The sequence below is a fragment of the Cylas formicarius genome, unplaced genomic scaffold (genome assembly GCF_029955315.1).
Source record: "Cylas formicarius isolate icCylForm1 unplaced genomic scaffold, icCylForm1.1 PGA_scaffold_7__23_contigs__length_41026272, whole genome shotgun sequence".
Taxonomy (NCBI): Eukaryota; Metazoa; Arthropoda; class Insecta; order Coleoptera; family Brentidae; genus Cylas; species Cylas formicarius.
In genome coordinates, this window is record NW_026844352.1 from 39,241,247 (window position 1) to 39,264,328 (window position 23,082).

At 35.4% G+C, this 23,082-nt stretch overlaps 1 protein-coding gene across 5 annotated transcripts in view; it reads right to left on the reverse strand.

The window, feature by feature from the left end:
• Positions 1 to 23,082, reverse strand: part of LOC132705553 (gephyrin) — a 45,949-nt gene that overhangs the window by 15,110 nt on the left and 7,757 nt on the right. For 3 of the 5 annotated variants that reach the window (XM_060676203.1, XM_060676206.1, XM_060676205.1), the window contains 7 exons: positions 15,319 to 15,348; positions 13,956 to 14,249; positions 11,347 to 11,564; positions 9,458 to 9,755; positions 5,256 to 5,424; positions 5,080 to 5,196; positions 2,733 to 2,891 (listed from right to left, as the gene is read on the reverse strand). In XM_060676203.1, the coding sequence (XP_060532186.1) occupies positions 2,733 to 2,891; positions 5,080 to 5,196; positions 5,256 to 5,424; positions 9,458 to 9,755; positions 11,347 to 11,564; positions 13,956 to 14,249; positions 15,319 to 15,346 (1,283 nt within the window). In that variant the 5' untranslated portion in view covers positions 15,347 to 15,348. Of the gene's footprint in view, positions 1 to 2,732; positions 2,892 to 5,079; positions 5,197 to 5,255; positions 5,425 to 9,457; positions 9,756 to 11,346; positions 11,565 to 13,955; positions 14,250 to 15,318; positions 15,349 to 19,086; positions 19,352 to 23,082 lie in introns of those variants that run through there. The other 2 variants (XM_060676202.1, XM_060676201.1) reach the window with 2 other exon arrangements.

A 23,082-nucleotide genomic window follows, 5' to 3' on the forward strand; every position in this document is an offset into this window, starting at 1 on the left:
ATCTATAACTATGAATTTTTTGACGCAAAATAAATTTGTTACTGCAATGATTCGTAAAATTATTTTTTAAGATTTTTGACATTCCAAAAGTCGTTCAAAATCCATTAAAATTTGCAAGTAAATGTCCCTAGCTGCGTGTAAATCCAAAGTTTTTTCAGGAGTCGTTGAAAAGTGTACGCCCCTGGTATTTTTATTTGTTTCACCTGAGAAATTTTGTATGGCAACAAATTTTCTAACTATGTTATCAATTTTATTATTTAACCATATTTAGAATTGAAAATTAGGGTAACCTCGTTTAAGATTGTACAGGGCTTTTCATATTTTTTTTCATACAATACAAAGTTTTAAAATTACTTTCAGAATATACGTTTCGTCCGAAAAGTGGAAAAATGATCAAAGTTATCTACTATTAAGGGTTTGTTTCAATAAAGTATACGATAAATGGCTACAACTTGAATATTTTAAATAGAACGATGTATTTTTTAACTTACGAATGGTTTACTGGAATGCAATGGCTAACTCTTCGCGTTTTCGCTCGAAATTATGAATCTGTTATCTAAATAAATGTTTTATTGGATCTAGTTGCCTTGGTTTGTATTTAGAAATAACAGATAATTTATTCAGGTAGCTAATTTCGACTGCTATTAAGAGTTACCTCGGGTGCAACAACATGGCAAACAATAACATGACTAATAACAATTATAGCGAATAAGATGTCTGAAAATATTATGAAAATTGAAAGGCAATATATTATCCAGGCTATAAACTAACTGCTGAAAACTAACAGGTAAAATAAGTGAAGGAAAACATTGTAGTTCCATATGGATATGGATCGAGTTACAATAACATTATATACAACTTTCTATTTTGGTATAAAATTCATCCATGGTGTAAGGTCCCATCTTGACTACAATGTAAAAATACAAAATTACGACTATAGTACATTCTAACTGACTGAAGTATGTTTTCTGGTAGGTTAAAAAAATTGCTGAATTAATTAAATTAATGAAGTTATATTCGCTTAAATTTGTTGTTAGATTGTTATAAATTTTTGATATATGGGATATTGTTACACTCTACTGTAAATTTGGCACACCAAATTTAAGTAGAAGTAATACTTTTTGGAAACTCTTAGTTATTGCTCCCTATTGACACCCCGTATATAAGTAACTAAATTATTAGCAACTATTTCTATTTCCGGCCACTGGAAATTGGATAGAAACAAAATAAATTTCCGAAAGCGACATACGCATGACTGCGAATTAGACGCTTCTTTTGCGATCGATCCGACACAAAGGCCTCGTCTCCTCTTCCTGCCAGGATCGGTAAGGCACCCCCTTTCTATTTCGATAGTAGCTGCGAACTTTTACGGGTTTCTTAATTATCCGATGTTTAGTAATAAAATTTCACACAAAAATATAAACTTATATTTCAAATAACAACACACCATGTGGTGGTTGTAGAGGTATACAATGATTGTAAGAGATATTTTGTATGATTTCATAAGATCGCCGCTTAAGGGTGCCACAGTCTTGGGGAATTAATCTATATGCACTTTGCACTTGCTCTTTTCACAAAGCGAGAGAATCTATATTACTAACTATCCTCCAAAAGAAGTTAACCTCTACGGAGATTTGGAAAAAAAGTGGTTAGTAGACCTTTACTTTTGCTCGTGGTTCACCTCCAAAAGTACTTAATTTGAATCGCCAGGTACGTATTTCATTTATATATTTACTAAGTATGATATTTCTGTATGTAACGCACAAAAAATCGTGAAAAGATGGGTAGAAGCATTTAAGTGAAGTGAAGCGAAAAATTAAAGAAAAATTTGAAAGCGTCTTTCGCAAAAGAAATTGGAGCGCCGGAGGCACAGATCGAATCCGGAGGGATTCGCTCCATTAAAGGGATCCCTTTGCCGCAATTTTTGAATTTATTATGTATATATTATGTATTTATTATGTATAATACAAATTGAATGTCAACGCAATGTATTACAAAATTGACAAAGACTTTTTCAGGTTTTAACATTATAAAGAACTTGATAAGATTATATTTCTAATTATTTAACAAAAACGAGAACGGATTGGAAAAAAAGATCCATAGACCACGAATGGCGATTTGTAACGCACAGCTAATTATAGCCAATCTTGGGTGGTTGGTTAGTTCTTCGGCCGTACAGCTTATATAATTTTAAAAAAATAAATCCGTGACATAATCATGAAAGATAAGTCCTAAAGTGATCCAGCAAAAACCAAAGTCCTATTAGAAATATTTCATCCCACTGCTTTTACGCAACTGATACTTTCCCGGGAACTGAACAAACATTATTGTTCCCATTTCACTACAAATGAAGATTGGAATAATAAAATTCATTTAAAATTTAAATTACGGCTCTGGAAACTTCCGCCTCCAGCTTCCAATTTCGAAAACCATATCTTGTCAATCCACAATCCGCTTTTCTCAGACTCTCCGATTAATTGCGTATCTTCTGAAACTCGGTGACGCGAGCGGTGTTCTATAAGGCTGGTTTCGAAAGATTGGATAGTAAATCCATCAATTCATATAATTTTTTATCGTATTAGATTAAAGCACCTCGCAATCGACTAGAAGGATGGAAAATATGAGAAAATATTCTTACTCGCGTAAAGTCACGAACGTCGTAAAGAATTTTTCTGGTTTTTGATCGAATTCCATAAGCTAGAGATTGATAAAAAATTCAGCAAGTGACTTACTGGTCCCTTGCGATTCCACAGTCGCCTGCATCGTAACCGAAACTCTTTAATAAGGTTAAAAGCGTTACTTTGTTGCTGTCCCGGATTTCTCCGGGTTTTAAAGTCTCTCCTGCATTCCTAAGTTCGTTTCCTGTGGAAATTATTCCGATGGTTGGACGTCTGAAATAGAGCACCCGTCCTATAATAGCAGCACAAAAAATTTATTTGACTACGGCTCTCGCAAATGACGTTATATTGGGTTGTTCGGAAAGTCATTTCGTTTTTTTTTGGGGAACATGAAAGACAGTTTTCGTATAATGAATAAATATTTTATTAAATTATATATTGGCCATTCTGGTCCAACACCTTTTGCCATCTTTCTGGCAGTAACCTAATTCCCCTCTCATAAAAGTTTTGGTCCTTGCTGGCAAAAAACTGGTTCAGGTGGTTTTTGACATCTTCATTTGAGGTAAAGGTTTTGCCATCCAAAAAATTTTGCAGGGACCGGAACAAATAGTAGTCGGAAGGCGCCAGATCTGGAGAATATGGTGGATGTTGTAGTACGTCCCATTCAAGCTGTAAAAGTTTTTGGCGAGTGACCAAACTTGTGTGAGGTCTCGCATTATCCTGGTGGAACACTACACCCTTCCTATTGATTAATTCGGGCCTCTTCTCTTTTAAGTGAATCATTCAATTTGTCCAGTTGATGACAATAGACTTCTGAATTAATCGTTGTATTGTCCGGCAAAAGCTCAAAAAAAACGATTCCTTTGACATCCCACCAAACGGAGAGCATCACCTTTTTTTGGTAAATGTTGGCTTTTGACACGCTTTGAGCCGGTTCATCTTTTCTGCTCCATGACCTCTTGCGTTTAACATTGTTGTATACAACCCATTTTTCGTCCCCAGTAATAATCCGTTTCAAAAATGGATCATTTTCTTGAAGTTTGAGGAGCGAATCGCACACGTCAACGCGACGACACAAATTTCGCTCCGTAAGGACATGGGGCACCCACACATCGAGCTTCGAGGTTAAGCCCATGCCTTTCAAATGGCCATAAACAGTCGAATTCGACAAATTTAATCTCTCACCGATCTCTCGTGTGGTTATTCGCCGATTTGCATCAACTAATGCCTTTATCGCATCTTTGTCAGCTTCGACCGGCCTTCCAGACCGTGGTGCATCTTCGACATCAAAATCAAAACACGCCTTCTCGATACACATCCGTCAATTTTTTTCTCGCTTGGACAGCATTTTTACCTTTTCTGAAGTAAAAAAGTAAAATATGACGAAAATGCTGCTTATTGCTCTCCATATTTAAAAGGGCACCAACCAAAAACTACTGCGTAGAATTAATAGAACTTTTTCACACACAAGCCTTGCAATATCAGCTCTCAAGACATATAATGATTATGCGGCTTAAGTGTGAAGTTGGTTTCGAAAAAACGTAATTAAGTCCTCTGACGGGAAAAAACGAAATGACTTTCCGAACAACCTTATAATAGAAAGGAGGAAATTTTAAGCTGGGTACCACAATCTAACTACTTTGATTAAGAAAGAAATTTTTTTAGGAAAACGGCTAAAGAAAAATGTGGAATAAAAACTTCCCTAAGCTACACAGTTTAACTGAGTTTCTGAAAAAAAGGAAAAATTTCTAAATAGTGTTGAAAATTAATTTTTCAAAGAAACTTCAATAGGCTACTGTTTTACAAAACTACTGGATTCCTCCTGCGTCGGTTTTTGGTGAGTTGGCTTCTCCAGAGCTTGACTGAAACTGGCTCGTATTTTACACTGTACCTGCTTATATATTGTTTGAGGGAGGTCGAGCTAAATGAGGGGCATATTGGTGACAGGTAGAGACCTGAGTCGCGATTAACATTGTTAGGTTGTTTATAGATTTCTATGGTCTCTCGGATTTTTTGTTGGTAAAAGAACTGATTACATGCAATAATTTTGAATAATAATTAACGCGAGAGTATTAAATTATTTTCTTTATAAACAAACCGTAATTAGAAACTTGTTTCGATGTTTACATGTGAAGAAAATTATCACTAATCGCGTTGTTGACGTAAGGAATAAGGAAATTTTTGTAAACTTAATATTTCCAAGGACGAATTCAAGAAACCCTACATATACATGATAGCGAAAGGCGTGATTAAAATCTCAAGTCTAATTCGTTGATTTTTTTAACCAACTCAGTGATACGTTGCCTGTGGGAATAATAAACGTAATATGTGACATCAAACCTTTAGAATTTGACCTATATTATATATTAAGAATTTATTGGGTTCCCGCTGATATAGTAAGCCTAACAGCAGCAAAAAAATAGAGACCAATTGTATTTAATATAAATGAATATCGACTTACTTGATAACCCTGACTTTGGTGAAACCCAAGGTGGCTAAAACGCCTACGTACGCGGCAGTAATTCTGTTGTATTTCTTTAATACCAAAGTGCCAGCATGAATATCACTCCCAATCGGTCTGAAAAGTACGCCAGTCATCATTCAGGCAATGATTCTTTTTATTGACTAAAAGTTAACCTAATATCCTGCCCCACCGTTGGCGCTACATTAATTTTGATGATTTTTTCCTCACTGCCATTTTCAGAAGCCGCAATAAGTGTCGTATCTTCGATTTGCACGACAGCGTCGGCACCTGCTGGCACTGCGGCTCCCGTCGATATTCTTATAACTTCTCCGCTATGCAACACTTAACAAACCAGGCGTTTATAAATAAAATAAATAAATAAATATAATAAATAAAAATAAAATAAATGTAAATATCCGCTTGTTAAATTATCTATTTACAACTAAATAATAGTTACAAGACTGCATGAAGAATATTAGTTTAGACTCAATGCAAGTAAATATAGAACGATGCAAAAAAGTTAATCAGTCAGTGCTGGTTGGCTACTCTAACAGTTCAAGAAATGAAACCATTGCTATTTAAAAATCTTTTGGTGATGTTTTAAATAAGCTATTATCTTCATTCGGGTTTAAAGGCCGTCGTCGATTGGAATTACTTCCTAACGTTTCGCTGGCACGAGTGGCGAGCTTCTTCAGAGGTCCTTCCATCTCCGATGTTGGACGTAGACTGACGATTTCTCCTGCGCAGGTTGTATTTATGCCGTTTGGTGGAGGGCGGGGCTTGTTCCGCTTCGGTTGGTCTCGGGATATCGATCGGTACTGCTCGGGCGTTCCTAAGGATCGGGTTCCAGATTTGGTTGAGTCTAAGGGTCTCCTCCTTTCGGTTGAAATTGTGTGGGTGTTTTTGAATCTCAATGGCTTCCCTGACTAGTCTGTTGTGATAGCCGTTAACCGATGCTAGTAACCTACAGCTCTCAAAGTGTATCCTGTGTTCCCCGCTGCCCAGTGCGTGTTCAGCCACTGCAGACTTCTCTGTATGTCCTAGCCTGCAGCTTGCTTTATGCTCCTTAAGTCTCGTTCCCATTGATCTCTTGGTAGTTCCGATGTAGACCTTTCCGCATGAACACGGAATGCGGTAGACTCCTAAGATACACAAAGTAGATGTCCCGTTAAGACCAATAGTTAGCGCACCCGGATCACCAACGTATTACTTGGCTAAACACTTGGCATCGCTGCTTCAACCACGGTAGAACGTAGAACACGGCACCAGTTACATCAAGGACTCCACCGACTTCGTGCGCAAGATTCAAGATATCAATATTGAACAAAACGACATCCTTGTGAGCTTCGACGTCGTCTCACTGTTTACCAAAGTACCTCTGAAGAGTTGCTTGGACCTGGTGAACAGGATATTTCCTGTCGATATTTGCAAACTTTTTGAAGTCTGTTTGACCGGTAGCTATTTCGTGTGGAAGGGAAACTTCTACGAACAGGTGGACGGAGTGGCAATGGGAAGCCCACTAAGCCCGGTTATAGCCAACTTATTTATGGAACACTTTGAGGAAAAAGCGATCGAGACCTCAGAGTACAAGCCAGCAACGTGGTTCCGGTACGTGGATGACACCTTCGTGATTTGGAAACATGGTATGGACAAGCTCAACAACTTTCTGCAGCATCTCAACAGTCAGCATCCCAGCATCCAGTTTACTATGGAGACTGAAAATGACCAACAAATTGCATTCTTGGACGTACTAGTGAGGAAGCGAGGTAACAAGCTGGGCCACACAGTTTACAGAAAACCAACCCATACGAACAGATACCTGCATGCTCTATCCAACCATCACCCAAGTCAAAAGTATGGGGTTATCAGAACCCTGACAGAACGAGCCCGAAGGATTTGCGAACCGGAGAACCTCCAGATGGAACTTGAACACCTAAAAACTGCGTTCGAGGCAAATGGCTACAGTAAGAGGGAGATCGAGAGATCAATGAACTCAAGATCATCAAGATCACGGGATATCGAACAACGACCCTCCACCTCCCACGCATATCTGCCGTATATTCCGAGTGTCACCGACAGGATTGGCAGAGTATTGAAAAGACACGACATCAAAACAATCTTTAAGCCTACAAAGAAGATCCAGCAGACCATCAGGTCAGCGAAGGACAAGAGGGGCTCACTTTCAGCTGCGGGAGTCTACCGCATTCCGTGTTCATGCGGAAAGGTCTACATCGGAACTACCAAGAGATCAATGGGAACGAGACTTAAGGAGCATAAAGCAAGCTGCAGGCTAGGACATACAGAGAAGTCTGCAGTGGCTGAACACGCACTGGGCAGCGGGGAACACAGGATACACTTTGAGAGCTGTAGGTTACTAGCATCGGTTAACGGCTATCACAACAGACTAGTCAGGGAAGCCATTGAGATTCAAAAACACCCACACAATTTCAACCGAAAGGAGGAGACCCTTAGACTCAACCAAATCTGGAACCCGATCCTTAGGAACGCCCGAGCAGTACCGATCGATATCCCGAGACCAACCGAAGCGGAACAAGCCCCGCCCTCCACCAAACGGCATAAATACAACCTGCGCAGGAGAAATCGTCAGTCTACGTCCAACATCGGAGATGGAAGGACCTCTGAAGAAGCTCGCCACTCGTGCCAGCGAAACGTTAGGAAGTAATTCCAATCGACGACGGCCTTTAAACCCGAATGAAGATAATAGCTTATCAACGGGCCGCGAAAGCCTTAAACGATGTTTTAAATGTCAGGAAGAACGAAGGTGGCAATTGTGGGGTTGCTTTCGGGCTAATTTTATTTGGAAGTTGTGGTAAAGTGTACTTTGTCACAGAACGCTTAATATCTCTAATGTGGAAATGATTAGAGAGAAGGCAGATGTAAGAAGTTTTAATTCTGAATCCGGTGACTTGGATTGAGGTGTACGTAGGTTTTCTGTAAACAAAATGATTTTCTATTAATAAGAATATCTAAGAAAGACAGATCACTACTGGTTCCTAATTCAATGATATATTACGGTGCACAGAGAGCGTCGTGAACTTTCTTCTAAATATATATGCGAAGACCGTTACAAGAAAAACATTTTCCAGGCAAGCATTTTGCAACTAAGATGAGAAGATTTGGATCTTACGGAGGCCGTGGAGAAGAGGAATTTTAAAGTCGTGAGAGGTGATGGATTTTGTCACGGATTCTAATAGAAAGTAAGCCCTAATACGTAGGATCTTTTTAAGTTGGCAATAGGATCACTCTGTAAGAACAACTCCAATTTTTCCCTGATATGTCGTGCTTAGATTTTAGAGTTATGCGTTCATTAGCTGCTTGCTTAGGTAAGATAATAATGAGGAAGAACTTGTGCTAAGAACTTTTCGGAGAATTGTTGTTTCCGTCTCAGAAAGTTGGTGCGATGGTACATTTACCACAGTGTTTGGTAGTAGTAATAGAAAAAAGTTTTATGGTTTCACTGGTGTTGCCATTCAAATTTTGAATGTGATTCTGGAGAGAACAATTCCAACTTTGTCATGAATAATATCGGAAGAAGTATCGAACTACGATGGGGATAAGATGAGTCTTATTGATTTGGTCTATTTCTTTACGGGTACGATGAATTATTTCTTGAAGTAAAGCAAGACTAGATTTACGAAAAAAAGACTCAGACCTTTCACATAATGGCAATCATTCATGTTTATAGGAGCGGGCTGATATACTCTGTAAGCAGGTTGAGAGTAGAATGCGAGCCAGTTTCAGTTAAGCTGTGAAGAAGCCAACAGAATTATTGGCGAAACGTCAGCAAGTTCGATTTATCCACAACAGACGCAGGAGAAATCCAAAAGATTTGTAAATAGTATTACAGTAGCCTGTAAAGCTAACTGGAACGGAATATCAGAAATAATTATCATTTTTGGGAGAACCAGAATTAAAACCGAACGGACGGCGGATGACACTGGCTGAAATGAAAAAAAAAACTAAAATTGCCTCTTAAAGTGTGTGTACCAAATTTGATTAAGGATCAAGAGCAATAAATTATAGTAAAAAAAAAACATAATTATTCTTCGTAGGCGGGACGGAAATTTAGTTTACTTTATGAAACCTCCAGAGATTTTCTATCGATTTTGTTGAACTTCGTCGTTTCTGATTACTTTTTAATATCAATCTATCAAAATCGCGTGAAAAGGAAATTTTTTCCGTGAGCACCCAAGTCGCCTCTTATTACATTCACATATGTATTTATTTTATTTTATATTTATATATATTAAGCGAAATAACTTTAGAGATATCCAGTACTTTATGAGTATTGACGAACTCAATCACCATTCCCTCAAAGGCATCTTGCGCGTTGTATTATTTCTTAATACAATACCTGATTTGGCAGGTTCGTCTCCAGCGGCCATCGCAGCTTTCACTGCCCTCTGTCCGACACCATCCGAAGTTATAACCGCGTACCCGTCTTTGATAGATGCAGGAAAAGGTGGAATGGGATCGATGGCGCTAATATCTTCAGCAAGAACCCTTTCGAGAGCTTGGGTTACAGAAACAACCTCAGTTTCTGCATTCTCGCAAAATTTCATCTTGCCAAAGATGATGTCCTGAGCAACTTGTACGGAAATCATATCATATGGGGATTTTCTATGCCTCAGTGCACCGACTTGTATTTTTACCTTGATATAAAGGGTAAACCCGATTACTGCATTTCCAATCGTTTAGAACTCAACGCCTATTTGGCAAATATTTCTGGCATAATATTACATGCCAGGTTCAACTTTTGAATTTCTGTTGGCAAGGGTACAGGCAACAGTTGTACAGGAAAATGCCAACACTATCACTAGCTGTTTTACTTAACTTACTTAACTTAAATGCAGTCAAAAAAGCGAAAAAAGGATATTAGCAAAGGTTTTATAGAATTTTCTATGTGCTGATTGTTGCTAGTTGAAATTGGCTGAACGCACTCTCACTGGTCGATAGTGAGATTATCTCTAGAGACTTTTTTTGTGTCTTGTTTGTTTATGTCTTGTGTGAACCAAAGGGCATGTCTCTCAAAATAATTGTATACTCAGGAGCCGCTGATTGCCAGTTATCTGGATCCCTGCATAACGAAAAAGTCGTCTCTGCTAGAAAAATATCTGGGAGTGGGACACGCGTTCAAGTGGTGATGAAACCACAGATAATTAAGGAATACAACAAATTTATGGCAGGTGTTGATCATTTTGATCAAATATTATCTAAATAAATCACAATCGACCACTCGGATTTGAATGATTTTTATTCATTCATTCATTTCATTCAACCCGCCATTATTGAGAAACCATTTATAATAATAAGTAGTTGACATCACTAATAAGTCAGAAAGACTTGCCTGAAAAGTCAAACGCTGATTGCTGTACTATTTTTGAGAATGTTTTCACGATCGTGAGACTGTATGTTTTGAATTAGACAGTGGGTACAATTTCTTGTTACACTTCAGGTGTAGAAATAAACAAAGTCTTTATCCTAGTTTTCACTTTTACTGACTTTACGACGAAAACTTATTTTTTTTCTGATTGGCAAGTGAAAACATATGTTTTGTATTTGTAAGCATTTTTCTCTTCGGCCCAAAATTGGGGTCTTTTATTTGACAGATCTCCCTTCCCTCCTATTCCTACGTGCCCTGACGGCAACTTTGTCAATTTCCTCATTTTAGAGGAACTTCCTATTCCGGACTCTTCTTAATATGATTTCCTACTTTTGCAATATGTTTTATATAAGAAACAAGGATGGATATTTTTTTCTTTCTAATACTACACGGAAACCGCCGACAAGCTTTCGAGCCCGAATTTATCGATCCGCCGAAAAAAATTTGGGTCTTTTGAAGCCGTCTGAGAATACATGGATCAGGTCCGTGGAAAACATTGTTCTTCACGATAATGTCTCTCAATTCGTTTTGCTTTCTCCGGTTTTTTCCCGTTGCCAGGATACCAAAATATCGTGATTATTAAAAAAAGAAATACTCATTTTCTTTCATATTCTATATAAACATAAAGTCATTCTCAGGAAGAGAATATCTGAAACTTCTTTTTACAAATAAGTGGAACGTTAATCCGTCATTTTTTATAACAAGAATAATCAAATTTAATTCAATTTTAAATTTTAATGTGTAGTGCGTTTTCAAATTCAATTTCGGGAGATTTCTTACTAAGAAACTCGGGCTTCTCTCGATCCATAACGCCAATGATGAAATGATCGACGATTAATGTTAAAAGGTTTACATCTTACCTTACTTTCTGTAAACTCATTATTTTGTTGAATCGCTCTATGAGTGTCGGCGACACGCTCGTTTCTCTGCCTAACCAATTCGACGGCGTGTACAAGGGAACTTTTAATGAACCCAAAACATTCAATTGCAGCTTTCGTGCTCCCGGGGAAATTTAATATTATCGTTTTCTTTCTAATTCCGCAGGCAAGCCTGGATAACATCGCCATTTCTGTCATAGCTGAGGGAAAAAAAGTTTTAATGGAATTTGAAGGAAAGTAAGGATGTTACAGAATAGTAAAAAATATTTTAAAATGTAGATTCCATTACAACACTGATTTTGAAAATTATTGTAGAGAGAAATAGCAAAAATGAAGTTTTTTTTGGACTTGATTCTTGAACATTTTGCGGAAAATTAAATGTTAATAAGCAGTTCATCACGACATTCACGTTGTTAATCAGGCACCAAGGTATGGAATACCGATACCGTGTTTTACATTGCCGGCCATATTAAAATATAATTAAAATATGCATTTTAAAACATAAAATGATTATTCTTTGTTTTTAATTTAATTTTAGAATTTGCCCTGTTTCGTAATGAGAGGGAGTTATAACTAATTACTGAATTGTAAAACTTATTGGCTTTAGTAGGATTCATGCTGAAGTGGCTTTTACTTGATGAAAATCCATTTAAAATAGTTAAATAAGAACAAACGTTGTTCAGATTTTCACATAAATATATTTAAAAACTTAAATTCTTTAAATTTCTTGGATTTAACGATAACTACAGCACAAAACAAATTAGATTTTTCAATATACTATTCCTCTGTATGTATTACTTAATGACCACCTGGATTTGAATGGATGCCCCTTGTTAAATCTCAATTTAATACCTCACATTAAGTAATTACTACCTGTTTTATATTTATAAACATATTCGCATGTTGGCGAAACAGCCGTCATTCAAATATATATATGTGAAAATCTGAACAACATTTGTTCTTATTTAATTATTAGTGGTGGGATTCCATATACGTTGTTGTCTGATGATTGTCCCGAGAGTAACCGGTAGACGGACAGGTGACTTACCCGCCCATAGTGTTGAAAATTAAAATTATATTTTTTCCCGCAATTGCTTTTTCTTGAAAATGAATTTGTTTCTGATCAATTGGAAAAAAAATCAAAATATAAAATCACTTTTAATAGGGAAAGACGAAATTATCTGTTGTATATTTCTATATAGTTACTTTCGTGACAAAACTTGGGTAGATGAAGGATTTAACGCTGGTAAAATATGGCAGAATAAAAATTGTATAAGCGCGTGACAAGCTTTCATGTAAGAATAAAACGACCAGTCGGAGGACAGACAGACAGAATAAAATTGACCCAAAAATCGACCTTTTAATAATTGACAGTCAATTAGAAAACAAACCGTATATTACATACAGGTTGTCCAAATAGTGTGTCACAGTAATATATATCATTTATTATTAGAATTTAAAATTATTTTCAAACACACACGGTAATACATAAAAATGTATATTATTGAATTAGTAGGTACTCCTTTTATACTCACCCAATGTAGGGTTGTTATGGTCTACACCGAGTGTTTTCAGATTTATGGCAATTTTTGCTGTCAAAACTGCAAATAAATAATAAACGAAATATTACTTTGATACACTATTTGGACACCCTGTATTAAAACATTCCGTAAATTAGCTGACTCGATATAACCCGGTAGTTACGTTGGCCAAATGAATTATAAAGCACACCGACAGGCTGCCAGTCTTACAGACTGTTACGGTAAATCGAACAAGGCAGACAAAACGATAGTCAATAAATACCTACAACATTCCAAATTAACATAAATTAAACCTTAGATACATATTTTTTGGAATTTAATTACCGACAGTGACTTTCAATTTTAAATTAATTATAATTAAATTAACAATTTGTTGGGCTACGTAATTCGGTTGGTTAAAACAGCTATCGAATATGCTGTCAAAATCAAGTGGAGGTAAACTGGATAACATAAGGAAATTGTAACACTCAACAACTTCCAAAATGACTACAAACAAAAGATCGTAGAAAAGAAACATTTAGTAAAAGCTGTAATCCTTATATGTATGAAATAAAGAATGGTCCGAAAGTAACCAACCATAGGCCTATGTAAAATTTTAGACATGGAAAACAGTAACTTGGTTTTGGAAATAGATAACAGAAAGATGGTATGGGAAAGTAGGTTTTTTATAATTATAAGACGCTACTTAAAGTAACAAAAATAATATTTTTGGTTGGTTCCCTGTGGACTTAATTATAATAATTAATATATCGAAATAATGCATATATATTAATAAACAATAATTAGTGTATCAGTATCCTGTCTTGAAATGGATGTCGTGTAGAACGGGTGTGCATTTCTTTCTATAAAAAAACATCTAAGTGGTAAAAAATAGCACATACACGAAAAGTTCTTCGACATATCTCTAGGTAGGATTATACCTCCGCAGCTATGTTGCGAAGTTATAGACAATTTTGTTATATTAAGTATTTGTTGGGCACTAATTTTACCTCCTATTATTAATCCGGTTTAAAAACGTCAACTACTAGCAGAATTTTTCGTGATACGAACCCAGACTACGCGAAATCAACGCCAACTCTAATCCCAGAGCTTCTTTGTCGATGACAGCCCTCGTAGCTTCGGGAGTTACATCGCTTGGCGCGAATCCGGTCCCGCCCACAGTAAATATGACGTCGCAAAGGTCAGCATCGCTGACATTTTTAAGTTCCTCCGCGATGCTTTGTTCGTCATCGCTGACTATACGTTTGAACGTGACTTTCGAATCTGGAAATGTTTCCGAGATTTCGGCTTCCAATTTTGGACCGGCTACATCTTCTTTGACTTTCATAAAGCAGGTGGTGCTCACTAGGGAGAATATGATTAAGATTTTTCATTCGATTTAAAGTTATAGGATGAGATAATTTAAGGGAAACATGATATTATGGTGTGGTATCATATAACGGCATGTGATCAGAAATTTGCATTTAACTTAAAATTTACAGTATTCGTGTTGTTTCGTGAAAATGTATCGACCCAAAAACTCACGGTAGTAGAAAAACTATAGTAGTCACTCATTTATTAAACACTCGCTCCGCTCGTGTCATTAGTGGCAGCAGTCACTAATAATCACGCCTATATTACTTGTTAGTAAGAGAGACAGAATCAGTTGTACTTGGCATTTATTAATTTACTTTTGATGTATGTTCTATGTAATAATAGATCAGAGTGTTTCTAAATGATATGCGAATATTTAAGTTGGCGAATCTACATGAAAAAAATTGTTAAGTAAACTATTGTCGATGCAATATCAGACCGTATAAAATATAATTTGCTAAGAGTAAATGTACAAGTAAATCATATTTAGTTTGTATTTAAGATGAAACATCTCTATAAATAAGTGGTGGCACCGTTATATCAAGTGAATTCTCTTTTTTTCCAATGTTCTTTTATTATATTTTCTGAATATGTTATACAAATGATCCAATTTTCTTTGTAACTGTCTGGACAAGTGCCTTCCAAACAGATACCAATCCGGTATCATCGTGCCTTGTCTAACTTACTTCGCTTTTAATAAAAACTATTTTGCACCGCGCCCACACCAATTCTATTTCATTACTATGGTAAGGAGGCAATCTTGAAACTTGATGACCCATATCAGCAATTATTTCGTCTCTAGCATAGGGGAAGTAACTCCGTAGCCAATTGATAATTTCTTTTTTTCTTGTAGATGCATTTGGTATACTTTCACTAAGTGTAGAATGATATGTGAATACTGGCGGGTAAATGGGTGGGTTTTGCCATTCTTAGTATACGAGTGGAAACAGGTAAAATACAGAGGCTCCTTCTCTATTAGTTTTATGACCGACTATGCGATTGCAAATCGTACCGACTATATCAAGTTTATCAATGAACCCATGAGTGTCAATAGACTTACCAGTCAGAATGCCAAATCTAAGAGCCATATCTGAAACACACAAAAATATATAGAATAAGTGTGCATTAAATATAGAATAACTTAGTAAAACACAGAAAAAACAAAAAATCTTCATTTCTGAAAGAATCAATTATCAGGCAATTTGAAGGCTTTTTAAATTATTTAAATACTTTTTTTTCGCAAGGTTAAAATATCCATAGACTTTTTTAATACTATACCTGAATAAAATTTACAATTATAAGTGAAAATGGTTGCTGTCAGATCGGCAACACATTATACTATACCGGGTGACAACACTATAATTTTTAAACGGCTTGAGCGGAAACGACAATAACTTTCGAATTTTAAATGGCACAAAACCTATATTTTTTGCATTTTTGGATTCAGGAGATAATTCTATGTAAGGACGGTTTTTCTCATTTTTTTGTTCTTTTTTAAATTTTTATTTAATTTTTGAAAATTGTGTCTAGGAGGCTGTGACCATCTTAAATACTAATATTTCTATTCTTTTGTTTTTCTGAGTTTCCGGTAAAAAGTGCTTGTAGGTTATGACGTGCGTATACACACAACACTTATGTTAGTTTTTGACTGTATCCCCGTATTACAAAAGCATTTCAACTATTTACCATAATAAAACACTTTCAACAAAAAATTTTAATCGTTGAATCTCAGAAGAATGAATTGAATTATAATTTTTTTTCAAATACTAATCTCTTTTTTTCTTTCCACTGCATGACCTTGTCGAGAGTTTCTTCTGCATTTTTACTCTTACTAACTTGACAATTACTTGGTGAGAGAGCGGCTTACTCCTAGCAGTACCATCCATTCTGTGAATGTAAGATATGGGTACAGACTAACGATGCCACATCATCAGAGTGCCTTGTTTCGTAGATCTTTAGATCGTGTTTATAATTCTTTGTCACAGGAATTCAGTAACTTAAATTTATATTCATTTAAAAAAAGGTACAAAGATCATGTGTTACAAATACAGTTTTCCTCATAATGTGTTAGTAATTATGTTATATTGAGTTATCAAATTCTTTACCTTCAGTGTGTAGTAGAGTTATGTTGTTCCTCGGATATTGCAGGTATTTTTCATATTTTATTTGTTGCTCATCCATTTTTTATTTGAATAAATAGCGCGTAATTTATTAATTATATAAATAGTTCTTTAGCGGTTCTTTTTACATTGTTTTGAAAAATATTAAAATTTTATATTGTTTTTTTTTTGTTATAATAAAGGTATTTATTATTAATATTATTATTAATGATGACTAGAAAGCCAAATAAGTAATATTTTGTTTTTATAAAAATGTATTTAATTTTCTGGTTTTTTCCTTACTGTGAGCTTATTTTTTAACGCATTTCGAAAACTTTGGTGTCAAAATGTTGCAAAAAAAGTACCGGTTTTAAGCAGTTTTTGTTCTAACTAGTGTGCTATTTGAAAAAACTAGGTTATACTAGAAAATTAACAGCTCATTACATTAAATGCTATTTGCCATTAGACAAGTAAAGAAAAGTTTCATTTACAATTTTTCCATGGCCAGGTGACCTGGTAAATAATATTTAGGATAGTCCCAGCCTCCTAGACGTAATTTTCAAAAATTAAATAAAAATTAAAAAAAAAAACAAAAAAGAGAAAAACTGTTTTATCCTACGTATAATGATCTGAATTCAAAAAAGCAAGAAAATGTAGGTGATGCCATTTAAAAACTCGAAAATTACTGTCGTTTCCGCTCAAATCGGACTACATATTGTCAAAAACTTGGGCATTCAGCCTATATTAACTCTTCCAAATTTTAAATCGCTACCTCGAGCCGATTAAAAGTTATAGTGTTCGCACTCTCTTGTGTCACTCGATATGCTGAGGAATGCAATTAATTAATTAATTTATTTATTTATTTATTACAAAGGTGCCCTAACATGAAGAACTAACTTCACAATTTACAAGGACACACTAACAATTATACCATTATTTAATTAACAAATGTAAAACTTATAAGTAAGTACCTACCTATATCTACGATAAGCAGAAGATAAAAAAATAAATAAATAATAATAACAATCAAACATACCAAACTAAACCAAAATTAACACTGTATATTAAGTGCGTGAATTACAAAAAACAAATGTGAGAAAATAAGGAATCAAAAATTAAAATAAATTTATAGAAAAACCCTAATTGCTTGATTTCGAAACGAATTAAGTGATAACGCAAAGATGTCAATGTGCGAAAAATAATTATTGTAATGTCTATGTAACAGAGATATTGGGGAATTGTTTCCTAAGTTTGTATTAAATCTAGGCACGTAAAATAATGAAGGAGCTCTTGTTATAACGACTCTGGCATTGAAGGATAGTTTTTTCCAACAGTAAAGGACAGTCAATCCTACTATTAATAATATTATGCAAAAATATAGCACTGGAGATAATTCTTCTAATAGATATCTTCAGTATATGGTAGAAATTAAGACTAGCTTCATACGAATGAGTTAGTAAGTTACGGTTAAATCTAAAATTTAAATGGAAAACAAACTTTTTTGTATTCTCTCGATTCTGTCTATATATTTATGATACCGAGGACTCCATATCACACCGCCATAGTCAAGGTGAGATCGAACGTAGGAATTGTATAGAATAATAAGCGATTTGTGATCCTGAAATTCCTTGCTAACTCTTAATATAAAACCTAAATTTTTATAAGCTTTTTTTACTATATTCTCAATGTGGATATCAAAACTTAATTTTATATCTATAGTTATTCCAAGATCCCTAATCTGCTCTACTTTTTTTATTTTTACACCATTGAATGTGTAGTCAAAGTTTATATCATTTATCCGCCTGCTGAACTTAAGACAGTAACATTTATCAATATTTAAAAATAGACGATTTTTCACACAGTATTCATAAAAACGATCAAGATCTTCTTGAAACTTATGACAGTCGTTAAGGCTTTTCACGGGCGCGTATGATTTCTGATCATCTGCGTATGATGCTGATTTAGCAAAAAGAAAACATTTACTGACATCTGCGATAAACAGTGAAAATAACAATGGTCCCAAATGGGACCCTTGAGGAATTCCAGATGTGATGCGGGTCGTTTGGGATTTTGCAGAATTCAATTCTACAAACTGAGTCCGAGGACTGATGTAGGATTGAAGAATTTTAGAAAGACAACCGTGTACACCGAAATTTTTTAATTTGATCAACATTGTTGGGTGGTGAACCTTATCAAAAGCTTTTGAGAAGTCGGTGTACACGGCATCTATCTGCACCCTATTATCTAACGCCTCGGAAACATCCTGGACATATAGTGAGAGATTGGTAGCAACCGACCTACCCCTAAAAAAACCATGTTGTGTATCTCCAAGAGCATGTTTTAATTTGAAGAATAACTCATTGGTAATTATAGCTTCCAGCATTTTCCCTGGAACGGAAAGAATAGATATAGGTCGGTAGTTTGTGACGTCAACCTTGCTGCCACTCTTGTGCACAGGTATTATTTTGGCGCACTTCCAAATAGTTGGAAACTGCCCTTCAGATAAACTTTTATTGTAAATAATAAAAAGTGGCTGCACTAAAGATTCAGCACATGATTTGAATAATATCGGGGGTAGGTTATCAGGTCCAGGGCCTTTATTTATATCAAGCTTACTTAGCTGGATCCTGATTTGGTCCTCGGATATCAAATTTAAAACAATTAACACGCATACAAAAACAAAAAAGAATCACTTCAATCTCAGTCCCTTTATACATTTCAAATATTACGTTTCCGAATTTTCCTTATAGCATTTCTTATGTACCTCTCAGACGTGTGCCATTGAGTTTGTTTAATTTGCATTGCATTGCTACTAAAAATTACAAGTGATGAGGTACTTCAAACTTATTTTGAAAACACTATATACACTGCACACACGATATTTCACTACCGAAGAGAAAATGGCAAACAAAACTGAAAAACGACTTTTTATTTTTGATTTTTGTTTAACTGAACACAAATTTCAGTCCATTCTGATTGTGGGTGGTGAACAAAAGTAGAAACCTAAAACGCAAAAGTTCTGTATTTCAGGGATATAAACTCTAGACACGGAATATCATGTCAATTTGCAATTACGATTGTTTCACCGATGGGGATCCATTCCAATGTTGAGTCGCCGAAAGCTATATAATTAGGCACAAGCCTGCAATTACATACCGCACAAATTACGCCAGGTAGAAAAATAATAACCAAGTAAAGTGTCAATTACCGATAAATTTCCGGCATTCTGGGCAAACAAAAACTGGAATTGAGCTTTGGATGAGGCCAATTATAAAAATACTTAAAAGTATGGATGCGGTTAAACCGAATTTTTCATGTGGAACGTAATGCAAGAATGTACGTTATATTTAGGTGTGAGCGTTGAGTTGGGAAATATATATATTCAATACGAAGGAACAATTTTTAAACAACACAAATAATTAGAGAAACGAGCGCAATTTATGCATGAAACAGGGCGCGAGAATACTAAGGGGTGTTTTTTTTTCGATGTATAGAACTTTAAGTTGCAATACAACAACGATGGATTATTCGATTGACATGAATTTTATTTATCAGAAAGATAATCTTGATAATAATATGATTTCTGCCATATGACCGCCGCGGCTGGCGCGGTTGTAGTCCGATCTGGACGTCCAATTTTCGATAACTTTTTCCAACATTTGTGGCCGTATATCGGCGAATGTTGTCTTCCAAATGGTCAAGCGTTTGTGGCTTATCCGCATAGACCAATGACTTTACATAGCCCCACAGAAACTAGTCTAGCGGTGTTAAATCACAAGATCTTGGAGGCCAATTCACAGGTCCAAAACGTGAAATTAGGGGGTCACCAAAGGTGTCTTTCAATAAATCGATTGTGGCACGAGCTGTGTGACATGTTGCGCCGTCTTGTTGAAACCACATCTCCTGGACATCATGGTTATTCAATTCAGGAACAAAAGAACTATTACCATTGACTGTATCGTTCTGGCCATCATCGTTTTTGAAGAAGTACGGACCAATGATTCCACCAGCCCATAAAGCGCACCAAACGGTCAGTTTTTCTGGATGTCACGGTGTTTGGACATACAATTGAGCATTAGCTTCGCTCCAAATGCGGCAGTTTTGTTTGTTGACGTAGCCGTTCAACCAGAAGTGCGTTTCATCGCTAAACAAAGTTCGCTTATGAAAATTGGGAACAACGGCAATCTCGTTTTGGGCCCATTCGACGAATCTACGCCTTACTTGATGATCGTTTGGATTCAATTCTTGCACGAGTTGGATTTTGTAAGCACTTAAACCAGGATCCTTCCGCACCGTACGGCGTCTCTGGGGATGCGAGTTATCAATAAGAGTAAACGTGGTGCGAAAACGTTCCATGGTTAATCGAATTAACTGCTCTGATGGACGATTTTGTCGACGATAAAATGGACGTAGTGAGCGATACGTTATTCCGCACAGAACCATTATTTTCGAAATAAAATTGCACTATTTGCAAGCGCTGTTCAGGCGTGAGTCTATTCGTGATGAATTGCCACACCAAACTGAGAATTAATCACTTGACAGCTGTTAAATCGGTCGCCATCTTGAACAGTAATGCAAACTTAAAGTTCTATACATCGAAAAAAAAACACCCATTATTTAGATCAGTCAGGTCGCAGAATTAAGAACGATAATGTAGATGATAATCAGTTGCACTACACTGGGGTCTTGATTAGGGGCGGCAACAACGGATCTCCATTTCTTTCGTAAAGAACGGCAAGATATTAAACGTTATTGATGAAGTACACTAGTAAGCAAGATGGCAGTATCAGATTCTAAAAAATATTAAGACGTTCAGGGAAACGTTCTCAAAGAATCCGGCTAATTCGAAAGGCTCTAATTTGTTTCATGTCGTGTATAATTAAAAAGCTGCCATTAATAGTGCCAAGACGCACGTGCCACATTAATAGTAGTAATTTTTAATCAAGCAATTAATATTTTGAAGCCCGCCAAGTCGGGAAGCGACATTAAATTAATGCTTCTTGAAATCGGTTTTGACTGTTCGGTATTTTAAAAGCACAACGTAACAAATTTTACCTAATCACTGACTAAATTAATAAAATTCTCAAGTTTGTATAATTTATATACGGAATAATCTTTGGGTTAAAGGGAAATTACATTTGAAATGTGGGTTTCCAATATTCATTGAGTAGAAAAGGAAAAGGATAACCAGCCGAACAGTGACACGCCGGATTGCAACGACTCTGATGTAGGCATGAAATTTGTGTGATGCGGCGTTATTCGGAGAAAGTTTTGGAAATGCCGTAATGCGGATTGCGGAAGCGAGATGAAAAATACGTGAGATCATAAATAACGTTGAAAGTTGAAAAAACTTTTTAAGATAAAAAAAAAGTTTTATAATACGGACATGCTCATTGTTCTCATATATTCCATAGAGTTGCAGAGGATTTTCGAGAAGTTACAAGTGTAACGGGAATTATGGTGTATATACTCGAATTTATATCAATATTAAGTATTTGATGGGTTTTTTCTCTGGATTCACGAACAATCAGATCGTTTTGTGGTCCATGTTTCGGAAATTTTATTGCCATTCTGAGGATTCTAAAAATCACACATTATGTAAAAATAAAAATGATATCTAAAGCAAAAAATTAAATGTAAATGTATATTACTATTGCTATTCGTTTGCGATCTTAACTATGTACAGCACCGAAATAAAAAATAAAATTTACAAAGGCAAATGCATCAAAAAACAAGATCACACACATCGCGCAAAAAGCAACAAACATTTTGAATTTACTGTTTCAACCAAATTACTTCGGACAAATTTAGAGGAAATTACAATAATAATATTAATATTAACACAGTGTCTCCAAATATTGTCGCAAAGTAATAGATATCCCATATAATTTGTTTTAGGAGAAAACGTCAAATACAGACGTTATAGAAAAGAAACAATTAAAAGTTATTCCAAATGAAAAATCTTAAATTTAAAAAAAAATCAAATGGAACACCCTGTATATTAAAATTCCATCAATTACCCCTATTAATGTTGTTTCAATTTTATTAAGCATTCCTTACACCTAAACTGAGTATTTTTTGAAGGATACACAATTTTACGAACAAAACTCCGAAAACTTGTAAAATTGTGAGAAAATATCACAATAAGCCAAGAGATATTTAAAAATAAATAGATACATTTTGAAATAAGTGAGTGAGTGAGTAAATTAAATCGTTCTTCTTTGTTTTACAGTTTTGTTCTTGCGTATAACCCAGTATAATATAATAACAATGAAAAAGTTAAAACTACTCACAATTACCTACAATTGGGTCATCCGAGATAAAGGGGTTTTATTTAAACCGAATTCTTCAAAACTTAAATTGTGCAGCAGATAAAGGTTGGACTGGAACTGCCAATTAAACCGACAGTTAATTAAAGCGTCGGTGTCAACTCCGAAAAACAAAGTGTGCATTTCTATAGTCACTTAAAAATAATTAGCAATTAAATTATATCAATTCCAAAATATCGACCACGAAAAAGAGGACCGTATTTAAATTAAATTATTTTCGTATGTCCATAAAAACGGAAGAACTTTTCAAATATAAAAAAACCTGATTTTATTATTCCTGCACGCACCGTAAGAAGTTAGAAGCTGTGTCAGTTCCCCAATTTATACATTTGTAATTTTTTCGTAAAAAATATTGAAAAATAAGATTTGTCGTAGCATGATAAAATACTAATTCTA